Raw genomic sequence first — 21,544 nt, 5'->3', positions numbered from 1 at the left:
CTATCCAAGTTTAAAGAGCCATTTAGTTCAGTGCTTTATCGATTCACCTAACAAAGATGCAACGATCAGTCAGAAATCTATGGGACCGCTGACGCAACCAGAAGCACGTGATCACGAGCGAACAACTTCGATATATTTCTGTCACGGCGTCTTGACAGATCGAGTGATTTTCGGACTGACTTTCTCGCGAAACCAGACCCGCCCAGCCGCACGTAATTTATTATGGTACCTGCGGGATTGAGAAAGGTCGCTCGTGCGACCCGAAATTCGGCAAAAGATATTTTGGTTTCAAAAAGGGTCACGGCACAGACCAAGAATAGGAGTTATGCACTCCTGATAATTGGCTGTTAACGCTGACAGGGATTTGCCCTTACGTTGGTTCGCAAGAAACCCCAACCCTTTTCCTTCACCGGGTAATCGCAAAGACGACTACGGAGTTGGACCACTATTTGGTGTGACGATCGTCTTGAACGAAATAGTTGGAACTGAGGGGATTTAGGACCGTGTCTACGTGAAACATCAAAAGATAAATTCCAAGCTTCTGCTTTTCATAAAAGCATGAAATAGGCCATTACCGAGTTCATGTCTGCTTCCCCTTCAAAGCCAGTCTAAGTGTGAAGTTTTTTTTTTAAAAGAAAATTAGTTTTTAATCATATTTAAAGTAGAACTAATAACCATCACAAAACTTCGCACCTAGACTCGCTTGGAAGAGGAGGCAGACATGAACTCGGAAATGGCCTATTCCCTTATTGACTCGCTCCTTTGAGACGACGCTCGATCGGCTGGAGTTCAAAGACAAGAAAAGAGCTAATAAGATACCCAGAAATCGGTGTACGGGTAACGGGTAGCGCCATGTATTTTTTTTTAATTTTGCGATGACGTCATTGATTCTACCCAGTAGACCCAGCCGTTTTTCCGGGGTAGATACCAGTTAACCCGTAGAAGAATTACGAGTAGCTACAGAGACATCACGGGGAAACGACGCTAAATCTCTCTAACAAGTTGACCACTTTTCACGCGGTACCAATGTTTGAAAGCTCTCAAATATTTCTTCAACTTCAACATATAAAATCAAGGCAATGTTGTTAGACAAGTGCTTATCGTTTCTTCCCGCTATGTACCTTCCTTTGAAGGAGTACACTGGTTTGATGAGGAAAATTCCGGTTTCTTGCTCCAGATTCTCAAAGCAAGCCGTCAGCTGTTCAGCGAGTCTTTCTCGTTCGCCAGCGTATCTGTCCATTTTGTCTCCCCAACGCTGGGCTCGTCTGTTTTGTAAAGCTTCCATTCTATCCAGAGTTGAAAACACTCTTTCATCGAGACTGCCGCCATGCTTCAAACTTTGTTCTGTGAAAAGTGCATTGAACCACAAGAGCAAAATGCGTGATTTCCTCGATATATTAATATTCAATGTTTACTATATCTATGAAAAAACAGCCCCCCTCCCCCCCCCCCCCAAAAAAAAAAAAAAATAGGAAAAAAAGGCCATCCAGAGAAAATACTAGTTGCAGATATCTTGGGATACGTGAATTTTGCAAAAGAAATTTAAAGAGGCCTTCTACTTGAGGAGCCATTGCGGCATCATGTTGTCGCGTTCCTGTACGTTTAGCAACAGAACGGGAACGTCACTGGCGACGTCGCGCGCAGCAAAACTACCAATGAGAATTTAGAATAGAGAAGAAAAGAGTGGAGTCTATTCTATTCTGAATTCTCATTGGTGTTTTTTCTGCGCGCGCCGTCGACACTGACGTTCCCGTTCTGTTGCTAAATCAGCCTAACAAAGAAGCGGACGCCGAGGAAAACTCGAGTTTCTACAAATAAACTTAACGGAATCAAACCAAATTCCAGGGGAATTTCCTGCTCTTTCTCTCTGTGTCACTATTTTCTTTTGAGACATGCAGCAGCGTCATAAAACCCACAATAACGACACCCGGAACAGTTGAACACCAAAAGACGTTTAAGCTTTTAAAGAAAATCAATCAATCAATCAATCATTACAAGTGAGGGAGGCCCCTTTCAACCACGATACTCACCGATATCTTTCATAGAACGATGGTGACTGTATCGTCTGACAATGTGGGCAAGTCTTTGTGCTGGTAAACTGACATAATTATCCATGTGCTCCAGTATCACTGAAAAACTGTCATCAGATAAACGCCTCTCATTTACAGCGCGTTTCAGAATCTTGGCGTTCCTTTCGGCATCAAGTCGAGTAAACATGATAGAGGAGCTTGTCCGCTAAAAGAAGAAATAAGACAAACGAAATGAAAAGATGATCCTTTAATCAGAAATCGATCTTCGTTACAAATACAGCGGGTTTCGAAGACTCAGTTCATAAGAAAGACATGTATTAAAACTACTGATAGAAGCATGTTGAGATTTTTATCATTGCAGTAAGAAAGCTACTTGAGCGGTAACGAAGGGAAAGCCTGAAAATTTCAAGCTTTAACGGGATTTAAACCTCTTTCCTTTCGTTGCTGCTCAAATAACATTCATAGATTCTTAACAGGGCATTGAGGTTTCCAATGAAGGTCGAAATTTCATTAGCCCTGATTTACTAAACTTGGAGAGTGGCTTTGCAAGCTCGCATAGTTATCAGCCACTCACATGCACGAGAAAAATCACTTGCGATTCCTTCCACACGTTTATTCATGGGATTTGATTGGTTCGTGGGCTCCTTTTAGCCTGTTGTGATAGGCCAATTGGGATTTTAAGCAAGGACAGCAGCGACGTCGACAAAAACGTCCCTTCACAAAGTAAAACTTAGCGCTATCATAAGAACTTCGCGATTCGTCCATCTTGCTCATGTTGTACAAAAACTATCTTATAACGGGATTTTTACGAATGGGTTAAAGTAAAGTAAAGATAGAAAATGAAAGGTTCATTGTTGTGTGATCACGTTGTCGTCTAAACCTAAAGTTTGGTCATTTTACGTTGTTTTTGGAGTATGTCAAAGAAATGTTCTAAAATGCGTACCGCACCTGCAGCACAACTATTTTTCCCTCTTTTAATCAATGATATTCATGTTTTGAACGTTGCCGTTACCGTAGCTGTCGTAATTGCTTGAACTCCCTAATGTTAAAACTTTACAACAATGAATAGACCAATTTCGATATATTAAAATTCAGTCCTAAACAAAAGGCATCATCTCGAGGCTCTGGGAAATAAACTCATACAAATCCTTCTATTTATTCCCCAGAGCCTCGACATGATGCCTTTTGTTTGGGACTGAATTTTAATTTATCGAAATTGGTCTCTTGGCAACGACTTTAAAAAAAACTCCAAGTGAAAGTGATCATAGCAGTTAATGAAGCAACTTTATAAGCAGTCGCAAAAGAAGCCTGAATAAATCCTGGATTGAATGGGACTTGATCTACCATCTGAGTTTTCTGTTTGATTAAATATCTAACAGAAAAATATATTTCAACTAATAATAATGACTTAGTAACCTTCTATAGAAAATGGACAGATAATTGTCCACTCTAATAGTAAATGTCATTGTAATTTACTTAATCATTAATTAATTATTATTGTAAAAACATAATTAACTGATTATTAAATGCTAACAACAGCAATTGCCCGGTTGTTTTAGCTACTCCCTACATGTTATTATTTAATGTTATTTTGTTGTATTTGTGATGAATGAAATTTAAAAAGTCTGAGTTACTAGGGAACTTAAGGAACAACTAACGGCGACGGCAACTAGAACGTCACAATTTTGCATATTTAGGGAGCAAAAACAACAGCTTCGCACACCCTTCTCGAGCATTTTTCACTTTTGCCCCTTTCTTTGCTGTCGCCTGCAAAACAACAACGTGATATAACCAGGTTTTATGATGGACGTCAGCGCTTGAAGATAAATTATCATTTTCTCCTCTAAGTTAAGCGCCGTTCCGACCAGTGTCAAAAGGGAGTTTTAAGCGGCCTTCACACGGCAAACTTAAGTTTGCAAAATCGTGTTGGCAAACTCAAGTTGGTATGTGTGAAAGACACAACGACAGTTGTCAAACATGTCGGCAAACTATTGGCGAGAATAGAGACAAGTTCTATTTGTCGCCAACAGTTTGCCAACGTGTTTGCCGACTGTTTTTGTGCCGTTCACACACACCAACTTGAGTTTGCAAACTCAAATTTGCCGTGTGAAGGCCGCTTAAGAAACCACGGCGGTTACCGAGACGAAAACGTCACTTCAAAATATAAGTTTGAGCTATTCTAAGTATTTTGTGATTATTCCATCCTATAACGTCCTATAACTGGATTGGTACGGACGGATTTGAAGTAAAGAGTGAGACTGAAAGATTCACTGCAGTTTGTCCACATAGTCGTCAAAACCTTAAATTTGGTCATTTGACGAGTGCGGGACAGAAATGTTCAAAAATGCGTGCCGCACGTGCAGCACGATCACTTTGGTTCTTTTAACCAATAATATTGCTGCTTTTTGGCGTTGCCGCTGCCGTAGCCGTCGTCGTTTCTTAAACTCCCTATTTTGGAGGAACTACCACACCCTTGTCACGTTAAAAAGGTTGAAATAGTCAAGAAGTGATTACTATAACGCGAGATGACTTTCTCGTTGCCGTTGTCGTTGCTTAAGTTCCCTATTTATGAAGACATACGAGAGCCGGTCAATTGCAATTTCGTCTTACATCCCGTAAGAGGATAATGTGTTAAAAGGGAATGAATGAATGAATAGAACTTCACATACTGCAGACGATGATGGTCTCGTGTTCCTGAGCTCTGCTATTTGGTTCCTGAGTTGTGTGATGGTATCCTGCATGTCTGTCATTACTGCAACATTTTGACTGGTCTGTTCCTGATGAAACTTGGTTTCCTCGTCCAAGTGCTGCTGTAGTCGCTCGTAGCCTTCAGCTAAGTCGTTGTACTCCTTGAGTAATTTTACATAACTGGAATCCAGGGTGGCTGTATCGACGACATCATCCTTCTGAAAAGAAATAAGGCTGTCAGGTGGATTTGGCGATGCTATTTTCTTCTTGGTTTTCGTCAGGTTATTGTTTTATCACTCTATTTTTCTGTTTTTGTCGCATGTGATTTTCATACTTTTGTCCATTGAAATGAGCCAGATAATCTAGCGTCAAGGTAAAGACCGAGTAACAATCAATGCACCTTTTGAGTGGAAGTACGTCGGCACGAGATATTGCGCTACCTCCATAAGCAAAACTATTCGCCTACTTTTTAATACATCCCGCGAAACAGAAAAACCGTATTTCCCCTTCATCGAACGGGTTACCGTATAGCACGCGAGAATAAAAATACGCGCGTTTCGTATTTTACAAATCAGTCCACACGAGCGCCAGGTACGTACCTGATCATTTTCATGTCAGACTTCAGGAAGCGATGTATATCAATTTTGAGAAGGCGTGGCCCATCACTGTGATTTCGACAGAAGGTCACACTTATCTAGAGGACAATAAATACTACCTCACGGACAATTCAAGATAATTTCGCACCTTCAAGCTCTTTGGTCTCCACTCTGGTCGAGTGCTTGGTTCTTGTAGCGTGTCTTGCGAGGTTGTCAGGCCCACACTATTCGTTTCAGTAGCAGTAGAGCGTGCCAAGTGTTGACTTGACAGAATACTTTCCAGCTGATTTAAAATCTAATAAAACATTAAATTATGACAAACTTAGTCATAAAACGCAGTACAGGGTTATCATCCCAAACCTAATCAAGAAGACATCGTATTTAACGCGATCCATTCTCTCTCTTATTCAAATTTACTTTCGTTTACATGGGGAAAAAAATGACCAAAATAGACCCTTTTCGTGCTATCAAGGGTGGACTGGAACGAGCACGCGCATGACACTTTGAGGAGATTCCCCACATCAGCCTGCATTTGTGGCTTGCTCCCTTCCAACCGTAAGAATATGAAACTGGCCTATCACCACTGCACTTGGTCTTGCTTTGAAAACCGAGAGAAGCAGAACTGCTTTCAGAAGGGCTTTTTCTTTGGCATTATGGCAAGACAACTAATCAAATGAATAGAAATTGTACCCTTCCAAATGTACTGGTACAAATTCTTTCATAATAAGACACACTTTTCTTAAAGTTGCACTGAAACCAATATAAAATGAAGCCTGATTGGGCAACGGGGGATTTTTCAAGAGTCCAGCCCCATGACATCATCGCTTAAGTCAAACCGTGACAATACGAACAACATCTCCTGTTTTGCGTTTGAACCCTATCACACGCTTTCTGGTCTACTCCCACTTATATCTTTGCTGGAGATATGAAGATAACTCTGTCTCACCTGAGATATGCTGTTGCGTATTTCCGGCATGCTCTCTATGATTTGCATGGTGTCTTCCTGGGAATGAATGATAAAAAAGCATTTCACGACCTGATTCAACACAGTTACCACGGAAGTGTTGAGCACTGCTCAGGCCTTTCACCAATCCAAGCTTTCTGCCTGTGATCAGTTCAAGTCTTCATGTTGAAGTACAAGTATGTAGTACACTGTTCAATTAATGAACGTTTTTACCCGAGCAAACTAACCAATCATCTTAACGCGACTTTTATATTTCTCTTATTTGTTACGTTGGCGCGGGTTTCTTGCAATAGAAGTAAATAACTATCTTACGTTATATTCGTCTATTTGTTTTACATTTCAGCTGACACACCCCCTTCACGCATGCAACAAGATTCAGCGATTAGCAAACGTCCGGACAGTCGAAAAGGGGAACGATCCTCTATTTCTTCAAATCTAACCTTGTTAAGAATAATCGGTTTGATAGTCTTAACCAGACTGGCTTCTATTTCTAGCCCTTCTCTAACAAGCCACTGCACCATGGTTTCTGTGAACTGCATCACTGCATCATATGTTTTAAGGGTCTCCTGGGCTACGGGATGGTCGCTTAAAGCAGAGTTTATGAGTCGTCTGCGAGCGTTGGCACTCATAACTGGTCGTTTCTCCACTGGTGGGGAGAGCATTACTGTCTTGCTCTCTGGTTCTTCACTCTGTTTAGCAAACAAAAATAAAGCAGTAAACACATCAGTTTAGGTATGATACTGTAACGATCTTTACTCCGGTACAAGTGTATTCCGGTTCTCTTTAATGGCTCTGCATTCAATTACATTTCTGTGCTCCGCCTGTTACGGTTACCTCTTTTATAACTTTCGCTTTCTTTAGACTGAGTTCTACTTCATCATTTGTCACTATTCGAGTGAAGTAACGTGACAGCTAAGTGAAGTCACGCGAGGGCGCAACCCTGGGAGATCAATCCACCATGTGAAGGATAAGTAAGTACAACTTTTGCTGTTATTGTCGTAAAACAAATACCAAAGTAATTACTTCGACCAATCACAGCAGGTGCAAACATCGCAAAGAACCAATCCAATTCGTAGAAATTCCTATATTTTCATTCTGGCCCAAATAAAATTCAGCCGCGCAAATCGGCAACCAATGACATCAACTGCCAGAAAAGAACTTTATTAACCCGACTTGCATGAGCAGAGTTAGCTACTGCATTTATAAACAACCATTTTATTGGAAGTTACATTCTTTAGGGCTATAAGGCAAGAATTAACGTCCTTGTAACATTTAACGTTTCCCATTGAAAATGCAAATTCTCTGCATTGAATTCTCTCTCAATGTTTTTGTACAGTTATGTGCTTAGTTACCTGGCCGTTAAATAAAAGCGAGGCTGGAGTTGACCTTCTGATGATACAGACTTTCCTTCTTTTATTATGCTAACGAAGTTGTTCTCATGCTAATTAGTTGGGTAAACTCCAGCCTCACTTACCCAATTAGTTGGGTAAACTCCAGCCTCACTTTCATTCATAGGCCGCGTAACTAAGCACACAACTTTAAAATAATCAACTTAGCCATCGAGGTAAGTGCACTACTCACACTAGAAAACAGAAGACGAATGAATGAGTTATTTTCAATCTAAAGAAACTGGTGCTGCAGCGGTGGGAAATGAAACACGAAAATTTACTTTATCAAAAAAAGTCGATAAAGTTAATTAACCACAGTAAACTATAATTGTGAACCGACGTTTCGAGCGTCAGCCCTACGTCAGAGAGAAACCGGAAAAAAATTGTTGCATGACGGTGTAGAAACGTTACATTGCCGGAATTAAAAACATAAAGAATTATTGCGATGGACAAAGCTAACGTGTACCAGCGTACAGGTTAGCCTTGTCCATCTTTTTATCAATTGTGTTAAACACACGTGTCGTCTGTTACCTGTTCCGTTTCGAGTTTTGGTACTGCAGTTGTCACCACAGAGCTTGGTCTTGAATCAAACTTCATACTTGAAGGAGCCCCTTCAAAGCCACTGTCTCGCGGGCTCAGGGCCATGTCGACTACTTGCTCAGATTCAGTTCCCGTGTCCACTAACTGAGCTGATGATTGGCGGGATGATTGGGTACCAACTGACTGTCTCTTGGAATCACCCGCAGCCTAACAACAGAAAACAATAAATAATACGTTATGAATAAAAATGCAATACCAACACCTTTCTGTTCAAACAAGTTTGGAGTTGAAGGGCAACGAAAACTGGCAGATAACTCAGCTAAGAGGTGTAAATCGTATAAAACGGTGTCCACGTCATATGGAGTCATCCTCGTTTGTATTTCTTGTAAAGCAGCAAAATGATTGTCATTGGCAAAGCAAAGGACGAAAGAAATAGCTTGACTGGTTTTCCGAAATATATCTAAACCTAAAGGCCACTTTCGAGTTTAGCATCATTTTTTATGGGAATCGATATGCAAATACGAGTTTATACTCACAGTAACAGTTAAACTAATATCTGTTAACAAAAATCTCAATCTTGGGACGACAATCTTTGAGAAAGACGATGAGTTAGATTCGACAGTAGTGAGTGGTTTGCTATTCCACTGAACTTCGTGAATGATATGGTATTAGGTGATGCTTCGTGAGAGACAAAAGAAGAAGAAAAGAAGTGCAAAGTCAAAATCGAAAGCTAAGAAGAGGAACTGAAGCTGTGGACAGAAAAGGAGGCGTGCCATGGTTCACAACTCAAGGATCACGTTGGAGAAAAAGGACGACCGGTGGGCTCAGTTGGTTGAGAAGTGGACGACTGTTCGGGAGGTCATGGGATCAAAACTTCGGCCGGACCAAAACTCATCATCATCATCATCATCTTTCTTGCCAGGATGGCATGGAGCCCACCATTCGAACCGTGCCCCTCCAGTCCACACGGTCTCGAGCGAAGCTAGGGGCAACACTCAGGGTCTTAAAATACCTAAGGGGAAAGTGCTGCCTAGTCTTCTCGGATCATGTTATTTAAGTCTCAAGGTCATTAAGCCGAGCAAGAGAGCTCTACTAATTGGGGAGGCTACAAATCAACTGAAATCAGAACAAACCAAATCAAGGGTTGGTTTTTGTAGAGAGGGGAAAACCGAAGTACCCGGAGAAAAACCTCTCGGGGCAGAGTAGAGAACCAACAAACTCAACCCACATATGGTGTCGTATCCGGGGATCGATCCCAAGCCACATTGGTGAAAAGGCGAGTGCTCTCCGGCACCACTACGCCAAGCCTGGTTCCCTAAGAACGCTTAAGGACAATAAACCGTAGACGCCGTCTCACAACCCCCAAATGTTCATAACCCTGTGGGACGTAAAAGCACCCACATATTATTCGAAAAGAGCAGGGCATGGAGTTCCCGGTGTTGTGGTCTTTCCTCTGTGGTATATCATGGTTGGGAGGGTAATTACCCTCGGAGACATCAGCTACACAAAGATATTCTAAAATCCGTGGGTTAAGAAAGATGTAAAGATGAAAGAAAGCAGACGAGAAGCCCACGAGAGGGCGTGCCAGAGAAGACACTAGGGATTTTACGATTTACGACGCGGTCGTCAACGAGAACGCCTCGAAACAGCAATATCATTGGTTAAAAGAGAAAAAGTAATCGTGCTGCACGCGTGGCACGCATTTTAGCACAAATTCGTGCGGTTCTCTGCACAACAACGACCTGAAATCACCAAATTTCTGGTTTTGACGATAACGCGAGCATTTAAATGTGAATCTTTCATTGTCCATTTTTACTCCCAAACCGCCCGTGCCAATTTATTTCTAGGACACTTCACCCACATTGTACGACGCGAACGAGATGACCTAACGGCGAGAAACTTACGATAGTGCAAAGTTATATTTTGAGGTGACGTTTTCATCAACGTCGCCGTCGTAGATCGTAAAGTCCCTACTCCCAGACCAACAACACGTCGCATTTAATTTGCATTTTATGTAGACGCTGCTGTCGCACAAAAGCTGAGGGTTTCCGCACATAACAGAGCCTGTTAATTCTAAACCATCCCACAAAATCAAGTCGTCATTGTTTAACGATGACCGTACGATACATTAAATAACTTGTAACAAAACTTCAAACCGCAGCGTTACCTCTCCATGATCTGTGGCCAAGGATATAGAAGTCATGGTTTCTTCCTCTCGCATATTTGACAATGATTTGCTTGTTAAAGTTTCTTTCTCTTTCCTGTCAAATAACGAACCGCTTGTCAAAGTTTCCTCTTCGTGCCTGTCGTACAATGACAAAGTCGTCATTGTCTCCTCCGCTTGCTTGTCACGTAAGGCCTTCTCCTTTGCTTGCCTCTGCAGATAGAATCATTTTGGCAAAATAAGCTAAGGATCTTAGAACTAAGCTTCCTACGCAAACAAGAAGCCTACAATCCAAGACAAAGCGCTTGAGACACAAAAAAGTTTCTAAATTTAGTGTGTGGCATAGAATGTGCTTCGAGTGAAAAATGGCAGACGACTTTAGCCTCCCACCATTCCCTCCCCTACATGTTTCCTCTTAAGTACTGATACGTTGATTTTGCAGGCGTTCGGGTGACTAGAGTTCATTCAAGACCAGCACAAACTTCGGCTGGGATCCGTGGGAATGGGAAGCCGAAAAAAAAAAAAAGGTGAACCAAGAAAATTTTGCGTGTGATATTGTCCCTTTTTAATTTGTATTGAGATAACATCCGCTTAATGACCTCGTGAAGTTATGCATTAAGTGATAAATAAAATGAAAGCATTAGATAAGGTGACTGTCACCGACCCTTTATGCCGCAAACAATATTTTTTAAACTTGCTAAATCCTTTCTCCTCTGCTTTTAATGCCATGTGACTTTACACAATGATATCACACAGTGGTTCCAGATCTTAACTTGTAAGGGCAATCGCTGTTGCCAACCATGGCTACTTTGTAAGATCAGGATGAAAGCGTTCTCCGTGAAACTTTTAGGATTCGTCGTTTAAAGTCGGTATGTATTTTGAGACTATCGAAGAAATTTAGGGGCTGCAGCTAACACACCCCTCCCCGGAACAATTTCATTCTCGTCGCAACGAGCTTTTAAAAACATGACCGCAAGTACGAGAAAAACGAGTAATCCACTCACCATTTCTTCTTGCTCCGAAAGTACCTCTTCCTGGAAAAACAACGGTGCACATTTGATTAAAGTACTTTAAGAAATGTTCAAAGTTATACAGACGAGCAGTACCCCCTAGCAACTGGAGAGAGTACAAGTCAACTTGACCCGGATCAAATCAAATTAAATGTTGCTTTCTTGAGAGGAGGACATCGGATTACCCGGACAAAAACATTTCGGAGCGAAGTAGAGGACCAACCGAACCAACTCACATATGACGCTGTGTTTGGGAATCGAACCCGGGTCACTCTGGTGGGAGGCGAGTGCTCTTTCCACTGCACCAACTATTTTGTGCAGTACGCCTTGGGGGAGGGGTAGAAAGTTATTAGGGAGCTTGAGGAACGACGACGGCGACGGCAACGAGAACGTCACAAATTTGCATATTTAGTGAGAAAAAACAATAGCTGTGCACTTTTTGCACGTGCGTTTTTCACTTTTGTCCATTTCTTTGCCGTCATCAGCAAAACAACAACGTGAAATAGCCAAATTTGTGGCACTTGAGGATAAATTTTAATTTTCTCCCCTAAATTAAGTGCCGTTCAGACGAGTGTCATTTTTGAGGAACTACCACACCCTTGTCATATTAAAAAGGCTGAAATAGTCACGAAGTAATTACAATAATGCGAATTTATATTTTGAAATGACGTTTTCGTCGCCGTTGCGTCGCCGTTGTCGTTGCTTAAGCTCCCTATAAACACATGAAAATGTCCAGGGCCCAGTTGTTCAAAAGCCGATTAATGCTAATCCCAGATTAAAAATTAACCAAGGAGTCTATTTCTCTACTGCCAAATGCTGCTCAACGCTGATATTCGGCAAAGTTTTACATTAGAAGAAGTTAATCGTAAAAAACAAAAATAAGCAAAAGAAACTTTCATCAAAAAGTTGAAAACATGAAACAACAGTTTACACTAATCCAGGATTAAGTTAATCGGCCTTCGAACAACCGGGCCCAGGCCATTATTACATGTCGTAATAATTATTACGAGTGAGGTTGGAACCAAGGCAATCCCCGCGCGCCAAACCACTGGGCCAAGAATGAGAATGCACTGGTTCAATTCGCATGTCTGTGATGTTGGTGATTACCCAACGTCATAAATTTAGGCTAAAGACTAAGAAATACTTCAAACGAACCCTGAAACATATGTGTACACGAGCAATACCATCTTTCCACAAAAACCAGTTTGTGAGAAACGATAGCGATGAAGTGTATTTAACTTGAATTAGCACTGAAGAATTAGTTTTCTGTGGAATGAACTGGATTGGGTTATTTAACACCTACCAATTGCAAAACAGCCTCTTCTGCCTAAAGAAAAAAATACAAAGGCTGGCAATCAATAGAGCAAAATAATTTACAAACAAATTTACAAATACAAAATTGACTCTAGATATGGCTTCCACACAGGCTAGCCAAATGCCAGTCACCTACGAAAGTCCTTTTTCAGGACTCACCCGGAGGATTCATTTCTTCAACCCATTCATCAATACAACAGAGATAATTTCCACATTCGCTCACGAAACGTATCGGGGATGAGCGGGACGGGACGGGACGGGAGTAGCTGTTTTGATATCTTTGAAAAAACAAATCGTAACACATTCACTCACTTTGGAATTTAGCTTTGACTCGAGTAGTTCTTGTTGTTAAGACAATTGCTCTGCCACACGAATAAAATCCTAAACCATCCCACCTCAAAATAACAGTTCTCAAAAAAAAATTTTGAGTTGTTAAGCAGTTTGTGAAGAAAAATCACGTTGGTTTTGCCCACTTGACAAAAATTGTGCAGCACAAAAATAAACTTCGCGCATGAAATAGCAACGATGCTTTGCTTTTGGTTATTAACAAAGCAAAAATCTTATAGTCTTTGTTTTTTGTTTCTCAACTCTTACGAATTGCAGTTAACCATGCCATACCTCTTTTTCCGCCTGTTCCTGGAGAATAAAAAAAATTACATGGGTTACTAAAATAAGAAGGCAAAACTCGTTCAGATGATGGCTTTAGCTAGACTACGCCTTTCATTGTTTCCGGAAATGATTCAGGTTTTGGTAAAGCTGCAGTTTTGCCAACAGCAATCCCAAACTAGCTTGATATCGAATAAACAATAACTCTTATGTGAATAAATGTTAAAATATAACTAGACAACTAGACTTGACGAAAAATTAATAATAAAAAATGAAAAAATGAAAAAGAAAACAAACTCACCTTTAATTTCTCGGCTTCCCTAAGTTTGCTGCTCATTGCTTCTTTCTCCTGTTGTTTTGGAAGTAAGAATCAACGACGGTAAATTGAATCAACCTACAGTGCATCTGAGCCGAGTGCTTCATGAAAATTGATATCATAATAACGAGTTCTGTGCATTTCTGTCGTTTGTTCCTTTGGTCCATTTAGGAACACAAAAACAAAGTACACAACTGAACTTTTGTTCCTTCCAAAAACGTCTTCTATTAAACCAAACTTGCTTAATAATAGAACGATTTTCAATTGAGTGTCGTAAAACCAAAACCAAAGTAATTACTTTAGCCAATCAGAAAGGACGGAGAAAATCTGGTAAACCAATCAAAACTCGAAGTATTTACACATAGCCGACACAAAGCGCGAGAAAATGTGCACACGCGAGCCACGATTGGTTTTGGTTTCACTTCTGATTGGTTGAAAAAGTGGCACGAGAACTTTGAACCAATCACTGAGTGAACTAATCATAAACCAAAGCAATTTGCTAATTACTTTCGACACTCAATTGAAAACCACTCTATTATTAATACTTACAATAATATGGATTGGGGACCAACATTCCTCATTGTTATAAATTCTAATATTTTGACAACATATCACCCAAAAATCCATACATTTAGCAGGCATGTACTAAAACCAGGAACGCCGGAACACCGGAGCACCAGAGCACTCCGGAACACCCTGGAAGTAACCCAAAACCCTCAATCTGGCTAACCCTAGGCCTAGCTAGGCCTTAAGTTCGTTTTTAGGCCTAGGGTTAGCCAAATTGAGGGTTTTGGGTTACTTCCAGGGTGTTCCGGAGTGTTACAGTGTTCCTGGTTTTAGTACATGTACATGCCCATTTAGCAAATCAGATACAATGTTCCTGCAGGATCTTCATGAGAACTGCAAGGGCCCACCTGCAACTCTCTCACCTACATGTACAGCGTACAACTGTAAAGTGTATTGCAGACTGTTATAACATTTGCTTACTTGTTGAAAAGTCTTATAAAATTCCTCATTTTCCTTCTTCATGGCATTCGCTTTCATGATGTACTGCAAAAGGGAAAATAATAACATTACAAATCACTGAATTTGCTTCCATGAGTGTCTCTTTAGACAAATAAGATCGTTTTAGGGGTGTCACTTTGAACATACAGTACATGTACACATAATAATTATTTTTATCATGTTTACATGGACAGCAAATATAAAGAATTGTTGATGTCCAATTAGTTTTCAAGAGCCACAATGAAATAATGAAAAAGCTGGCAAGGAACCTCAGTAGGTGAAACATCAGATGCAAGGGAAGTCGAGGATTCAACTCAGTCCCAACAGTCATAAAAGAGCTGCCTTTGTCAACAGTTTTGAATCTTCTCAGATTATGTTAAAAAGATGAACAAAAAGATAAGACAAAGCATAGGTGTTCATAAAACGCTGTGAGACATCTAAGAACCTTCCCGGCATTTAGAGGATGTGTTCTACCCAGCATACATGTATTTGGCCCACTTGGTGCGATATCTCAAAAAGGTTTGTACTATGTCACATGAGGAAAAGCAGACACAAGGCAGTCAAGCAGGATTACTAGGTGCTGGACAGCCAATAGAGGCATACCTTGTTCTTCAATTCTGCAAGTTCTAACTCCAAGTTTCTCTGTCTGTCCTGAGCCTTAAAAAAAAAAAAATAGAATGTGTCTGTCATAGAATATCATCTTCAGTAGTTCATGGGTGATGAAATTCCTACTCTCTCCACAGTTTTCTTACAGTAGCATGTACAAAGAATTTTAGACGGTGAAAGTGTACACATTTACCTTTGCTCTGTAGTCTTCTAGCTTCTCAACAAGTTCTTCCTTAGACAAAGTTTCCTACAAATTAACAAAACAACAAAACAAACTGTATGTTTTGGGCAGAAGTTCTGTCTTGTCTGCAATCTCAAAAAAGATCACTGTTCACTCCAAAAATTCCAACTGGTAAGTAAGACTAATGCCCCGATTCACACCAAACCCTAACCGTGTTTTAATGTTTAGTTAAACACAGTTTTAAAGTGTCTTCTTCTTAAACCATGTATACTGATTTCTGTCGACTACAAATTTAGCACAGATAAAACCATGTATTGAAACTCACCTGAATCCCTTGTAAAAGCTGGTCCTTTATTACTTTTTCTGTGACTGATTTTCATTTTGATAAACCCAGTTTAATTAAACATGTCTTGTTGGTGTGAATGGGGTATAGACACATTTCCAAAGATGTACTTACCAATTCACTATCTTCATGTTCTTCTTCAGGCACAACATGTAGAATGGATGGTTTTCTGTCTGCTGCATAGCCCTGTACATTAGTTTCGAGGTCACTCAAATCCTCTGTCTCACTCTGAATGCCAACATCAACCATTTCTACAGATGTTACCACTAATAATGATAAAATAGAGCGGCTTTCAATTGAGTGTCGAAAGTAATTAGCGAATTGCTTTGGTTTTGCATTTACTTCACTCCGTGATTGGTTCAAAGTTCTTGCGCCATTTTTTCAACCAATCAGAAGTGAAACCAAAACCAATCGTATCTCGCGCGTGCACATTTTCCCGCGCTTTGTGTCGGCTACGTGTAATTACTTCGAGTTTGGATTGGTTTACTGAATTGTCTCCGTCCTTTTTGATTAGCCAAAGTAATTATTTTGGTTTTGGTTTTACGACACTCGATTTGAAAACCGCTCTAAGACACCAAAGATCAATCACTGGAAGAGATTTTATTGATTGGAACTGAAAACACTTGGTTAGCATTTCAAATGCTCTAGTGTAAGGAGCATGCCTTACTGTCCCTATTAATCACATGATACAGGAAAACAAGGAATGTGTTAAAAGAACCCATTTTGTTATCCTTAACTTTTCTCTAGTTTTTGCAGAACTGAGGTAAAATTACTCCTGTTTATCATCAGTGGTTGTTTCATGGTACTTTAACAACTGGTGTGCAATTAGGTAATTAAGTATGGCCCTGCACATTAAAACTAAGTGCATTAGCTAAACACTGTCTTTGTGCACCTTGAATCGCTGCAGGGGGTGGTTGTGATACAGCAGCTTGATTGTTCACTGAACTACCCTCTCCTCCCACAGACTTCTCAAATGGCTCCACAACAGCCTGGGGTTTGTCAGTTGGAGACTTGGATTTTGCAGTTTTTTCAGGGGTCCCTTTTAAGGACTTCTCCCTCTTGCTCTTCTCAGATTTAGAGCCTTTGCTGGAGAGTGACTTTCCTGCCAAGCTGTCATTGGTGTTCTCCTTGGTTACGTCACCAACAGCAGGTGATGTCTGTGAAGGTGTGGTGGATTTATTGAGTGGAGTTGATGCGCTGTCGCTGAGTTCTGAGCTTGAACCTGCATCACTCTGTAGAGTGCAAAAGATAATTATTACAGACTGAGAGCAAAATGTAAATGAATACAACCACAAAATGCTATTATTTTCAGATTAGTACAACCTCTCAGCTGTTGTAGTTGTTCTCTTTAAAAAAAAAAACCTTCAGATGGACATGGAGAATTCAGAGTGTCCTCCTTGTGGTTGGATTTGCATGCGTTGGATCATTGTTCTGTCAGTTAAGTCACTCAATTTCAATCACTGAATTACCTACTCACCCTTTCACGGTTTTCATTTAAGTGCCTATCACCGCAACAAACTTTTCTTTATTTATTTATTCTCATCCCAAATACATCATGTTGTTTTTAGAACCTATTGATTGAAATTTCACTTTTTTATTAGGTCACAAATTAATTTGCACCGCTGTTTTCAAAGAACTATCTCAATGCAATGCAGTCTGTGATGTCAACCCATTATCTGAAACATTCCCCTTCATTGCTTGGTTAATATGGATCAGGGTATGAAAACTTTTTCTGTCTTTCAAAGACGATAAAAAAGTGAAATTTCAATTGAAAGGTTCTAAAAACAACATGACGTATTTGGGACGATTTCAGGTAATAAAGAAGTGGACAAGTTTTTTGAGGTGATAGCCCCTTTAAGTTTGTGGAGTCCTTATTTTACATCAGCCAATCAACTCTTAATTTGATAACGATGGTTACAATCACAGTTGCAGAGCTGACGCAGACAATTACCGGGATGTCCAGAAATGCACATAATTGGATACACACCCATATTTGAAATCTAGTGCAAGGTGTCATTTAATTAAATCTAAGCATTCCAAACAACAAGGTGTAAGTGTTAAGGTTAGGGTTACTTTTAGGTTAGAACAAATTCAGCTGTTTATCTTCCCTTGAGGAGCTCGCGGAGGTACAATGTACGTGTACATGTAATCTACAAAGACAACTTAGTGATGTTAGAGTTGGGGAGAAGAGCAAGGGTACATTTCGTGACACTTGTCAAAATCAGTGTGGATCTACATGTAATTATATGACTGTATTGGACAACTGCACATCAAACCTAAAATTAAAAATTAAAGAGGCCCACACCCTTTTTTTACTTGCTTGATATGTGTTTCAGTGTGACAATAGTAATTAAATTTTGTTGTTGCTTGCCACTCATAAAGTGGCCATCAATCCCTGATTCCCCACCAACCATATAGACAATAGCTTGTTCAACCCCAAGGAATGTGCAATACTAGAAGTGCGTAACTAAAGGTAAATTAGAATAATCATGATACTAGAATGGCAAAAGAAAACATTCCTGTTTTCTTCTTACCAAGGTTCTTCCTTTATTTAAGAATCTGACAGCCTGAGCTGAAGACTTGAGAGATAAATTCCGGGGTGATTCCCCAACATCAGAGCCCTCAGGTGAAAAAAGACTGTTACGCTTGCTGCTTCCGGAATCAGCTGCAGCTGTAGAATTACGCTTGCTTGAATCTGACAACTCTGCTTTAAGCTCTTCACTTTTTCTTCTTGCCTGTGAAGGGAAAATTAATTTAGTATGTAACTTAAAACTTAAATGGTGCTGCAATAATTAAAAGATATGTGACCTGTAGAAAGATCAGGGAATTATCAACAAGAAAACAATGCTCAAGTTGGTTGGCAAAGTAACCAAGCTCGAGATTGGTTCTAAAAAGAAAAAACCTCCCCACCATTGGGGTTCAGTTGAATTTCAGGCCGCAGAAAGGTCTCCTTGATGCCAATTAAATTCTTAAGCCATCTACTGGTGCTAAGTGACATCTCTGAAGGAATATACACATAACTGTTTTACTTTGACCTTATCACATTCCTAGGAAAGCAGTGCACTTGGTTTGAAAGAAGCTTTCTCTTTTGTTCATGCATTATACAAAAGGAAATGGAATGAATTATAAACGGTCAAATTTATTTATTTGGGTTATTTTGTCAAATCTCAGGACCTCTTCCTGTCTTTACCTCTGAGTCAGCAATGAACTGACAGAATGGACAATTTATTCCAGTTCCCAGTGGTTCAAAGGGCAGGTAATACTATTCATTGGATCAGTGACTCACTTGATTGTCGCAGCCTTTATTTCAAGGATAGCAATAACAATATTTATTATACATGTATCTCCCACTTAGTATGCGCATTGTGATTGGTCAATTTTGCGGGGCCGTATTCTACAGTACAGCCTACTGCCCGCAGCTAGTTTTCTTTCCTGTGCACTGGATACACCTCAGAGATAATTATAATAAATATCTTACGAACCGGTCCATACTGTAAGTTACGGATCCTGGTTTTTTTCCCTGTTAATTTATGGCCTGTGCGCTTTGTGCCACAAATTAACGGGAAAAAAGTTGGTCCATAACTTACAGTAAAGACCTCGAACTCGCTTAGTAAGAGGTATTTATCCAGAAGTTTGAGAAATACAGCCCTTCAACTTATTGTTTTACCAGATGTTGTCAATGACACTTTAATTACTTCAACTGAGTTAAAATATGAGATGCAAGGTATAAAATTAGTCAAAACTCACTTACCACATCCAAAGCTTTCTGCATTCTGTTTAATTCCACCTTGTGGTCATCTCTCAGCTGAGTTAATTCTCTTTGATGGCTTCCAACAAGTTCCTTGACTTGTTCATCATAGTGTTGTTTTAATTCTAGAAGGCCATATTTAATTAAAATGATCAGACAAATAGATTGAGTTTAAATCAAGTGTTGTAAAACCAAAACCAAAGTAATTACTTTGCCCAATCAAAAAGGACGGAGACAATCCAGTAAACCAATCAAAACTCGAGATAATTACATGTAGCCGACACGAAGTGCAGGAAAATGTGCATGCATGAGCCAAGATTGGTTTTGGTTTCACCTCTGAGTGGTTAAAAAAGCAGCACAAGAACTTTGAACCAATTACTGAGTGAAGTAATCATAAACCAGAGCAATTCCCTAATTACTTTGGACACTCAATTGAAAACCCCTCTATTCAAACATGACTTGTTTTCAGTCACTTTGCAAAATAACATTAGGCAAGACATGCTCTATACAGACATCCCAAAGAGGCTTTTGGTGAAATTATTACTGACACTTAACATTATTAATTAATAGACTGAGGTAAAAGAAAAAGAACAAATGCAAATAAGACTATTTAATATATGGCAAGCAATTCTCAGGCTATATGGAGCGCTCTGATTGGTTAGTTTTCAGTTGGGATTTTACAGTGCCCAATTCATTACCATGGAAAAGGTCCATTTCCATCCTCATTCTCTCTCAGGACTGGTAAATTCAAGTTGAACAAAACACAAAAAGTTCAGGATGGAATTTCATTTTTTCACCGGAACAGTACAAATTATAATAGCACACAGGATTTAGTTTTACATGTACAATGTAAAAGGTTTCCGTTCAAAGTGTGCTGATAGAATCTGACAAAGATTATGAACATTCACCAATTGCAAGCTTGAAGAAACAATGCCATATGATAAACTTACATGTACCAGTGTCACTTGCTTGGGACAACAGTTGTATACTGGGGAATATATTGGCCCCTGGTCGTTTTTGCTACGGACTTCGAGCTGCCACGACCTTGGGCCAATAGTCCGCAATACAGCTCTTGCGCTCGGTTAGTAAGAGGTTAGTGCAAAGTTAAAAACACCTAACTAGTACATCAAGAGCCTACAGGGGTTTCATTAAGTTTCAAAGTAGAAGGGAATTTGTGATAGAGTAAGCGGGCACCCCTTTATAATTTATAGTCAGACTGTGTTTTGATCTTGAGACCTAGTTTGAGCAAAGGCGAGTACTGTACTCAGCGTAGACAGGTACTAGTACCCAGGTCCCGGCTTCTAATAAAACCCCTGGCCTATATACTGTATAATAATAATTATACAAAATGAAAACGTACCTAGTTCATCGATAACCTACTGTATGTCTTAACTTAAGGTAATTCCCTTGAAATTGTTCTACTATCAAACTTTTTTGGAAACTTGGCATAATTAACATTCATGATATGAACATTAAAAAAATGCAATAAAAAAATGGGGTCACCGTGCTTGTTTACGCATCAGCAGGCTCGTAAAATGGGGTATTTTTACTGTTTTCGCATTAAAAATTCGAATCACCTTCATGCAGAATTTAGTCTTGGTTACTTCAAAGCTTCTTTTATTTACATAAGCAGTAATGCTTCATTTACGCCGACTTTGATTCCCTGGTTGTGGGAATAGTGCACTTTTTGGGACAGTTCCGTGGTTAGCTTGAAGTCCTCGCCTTGGGTAAAATACACCCAGTACGGAACTGTTTTCCAAAAAAAATTCATGTTCTACTATCAAACTTTTTTTCTTCTTCAAATATGTTCTTTATTAAACTGTTCCTAGCAAATACCTGAAAAAAAATCGGGGGTCACCGTGCTCGTTTGAGAGAAAAGGAGCATTTATTTTGCTATCGCGTTTAGTTTGAGCGAAATCTCTTACGTTTTGTATGCGCACGTGCACATGTCAAAATCGTGCGCAGTAGGTATGCGCAATGCAATACTAAGGAATTACCTTAATTAACCTATTTCTTACAGAGAGTGATAGAGCTCTACATTAAAG

The 21,544-nt window shown here is 39.9% G+C and overlaps 1 protein-coding gene across 2 annotated transcripts in view; it reads right to left on the bottom strand.

The window, feature by feature from the left end:
- Nucleotides 1–21,544, bottom strand: part of LOC138042404 (myosin-13-like) — a 43,385-nt gene that overhangs the window by 3,079 nt on the left and 18,762 nt on the right. For both annotated transcript variants that reach the window (XM_068888284.1, XM_068888285.1), the window contains 19 exons: nt 19,503–19,624; nt 18,286–18,486; nt 16,644–16,983; nt 15,866–16,017; nt 15,421–15,474; nt 15,225–15,278; nt 14,604–14,666; nt 13,602–13,649; nt 13,313–13,330; nt 12,684–12,707; nt 11,375–11,404; nt 10,374–10,583; nt 8,198–8,413; nt 6,719–6,967; nt 6,261–6,317; nt 5,463–5,609; nt 4,700–4,936; nt 2,031–2,235; nt 1,122–1,344 (listed from right to left, as the gene is read on the bottom strand). In XM_068888284.1, the coding sequence (XP_068744385.1) occupies nt 1,122–1,344; nt 2,031–2,235; nt 4,700–4,936; nt 5,463–5,609; nt 6,261–6,317; nt 6,719–6,967; nt 8,198–8,413; nt 10,374–10,583; nt 11,375–11,404; nt 12,684–12,707; nt 13,313–13,330; nt 13,602–13,649; nt 14,604–14,666; nt 15,225–15,278; nt 15,421–15,474; nt 15,866–16,017; nt 16,644–16,983; nt 18,286–18,486; nt 19,503–19,624 (2,650 nt within the window). The remainder of the gene's footprint in view (nt 1–1,121; nt 1,345–2,030; nt 2,236–4,699; nt 4,937–5,462; nt 5,610–6,260; nt 6,318–6,718; nt 6,968–8,197; nt 8,414–10,373; nt 10,584–11,374; nt 11,405–12,683; nt 12,708–13,312; nt 13,331–13,601; nt 13,650–14,603; nt 14,667–15,224; nt 15,279–15,420; nt 15,475–15,865; nt 16,018–16,643; nt 16,984–18,285; nt 18,487–19,502; nt 19,625–21,544) is intronic.

The sequence above is a fragment of the Montipora capricornis genome, chromosome 3 (assembly GCF_036669925.1).
Source record: "Montipora capricornis isolate CH-2021 chromosome 3, ASM3666992v2, whole genome shotgun sequence".
NCBI lineage: Eukaryota > Metazoa > Cnidaria > Anthozoa > Scleractinia > Acroporidae > Montipora > Montipora capricornis.
This window is presented reverse-complemented; position numbering and strand designations above follow the sequence as displayed.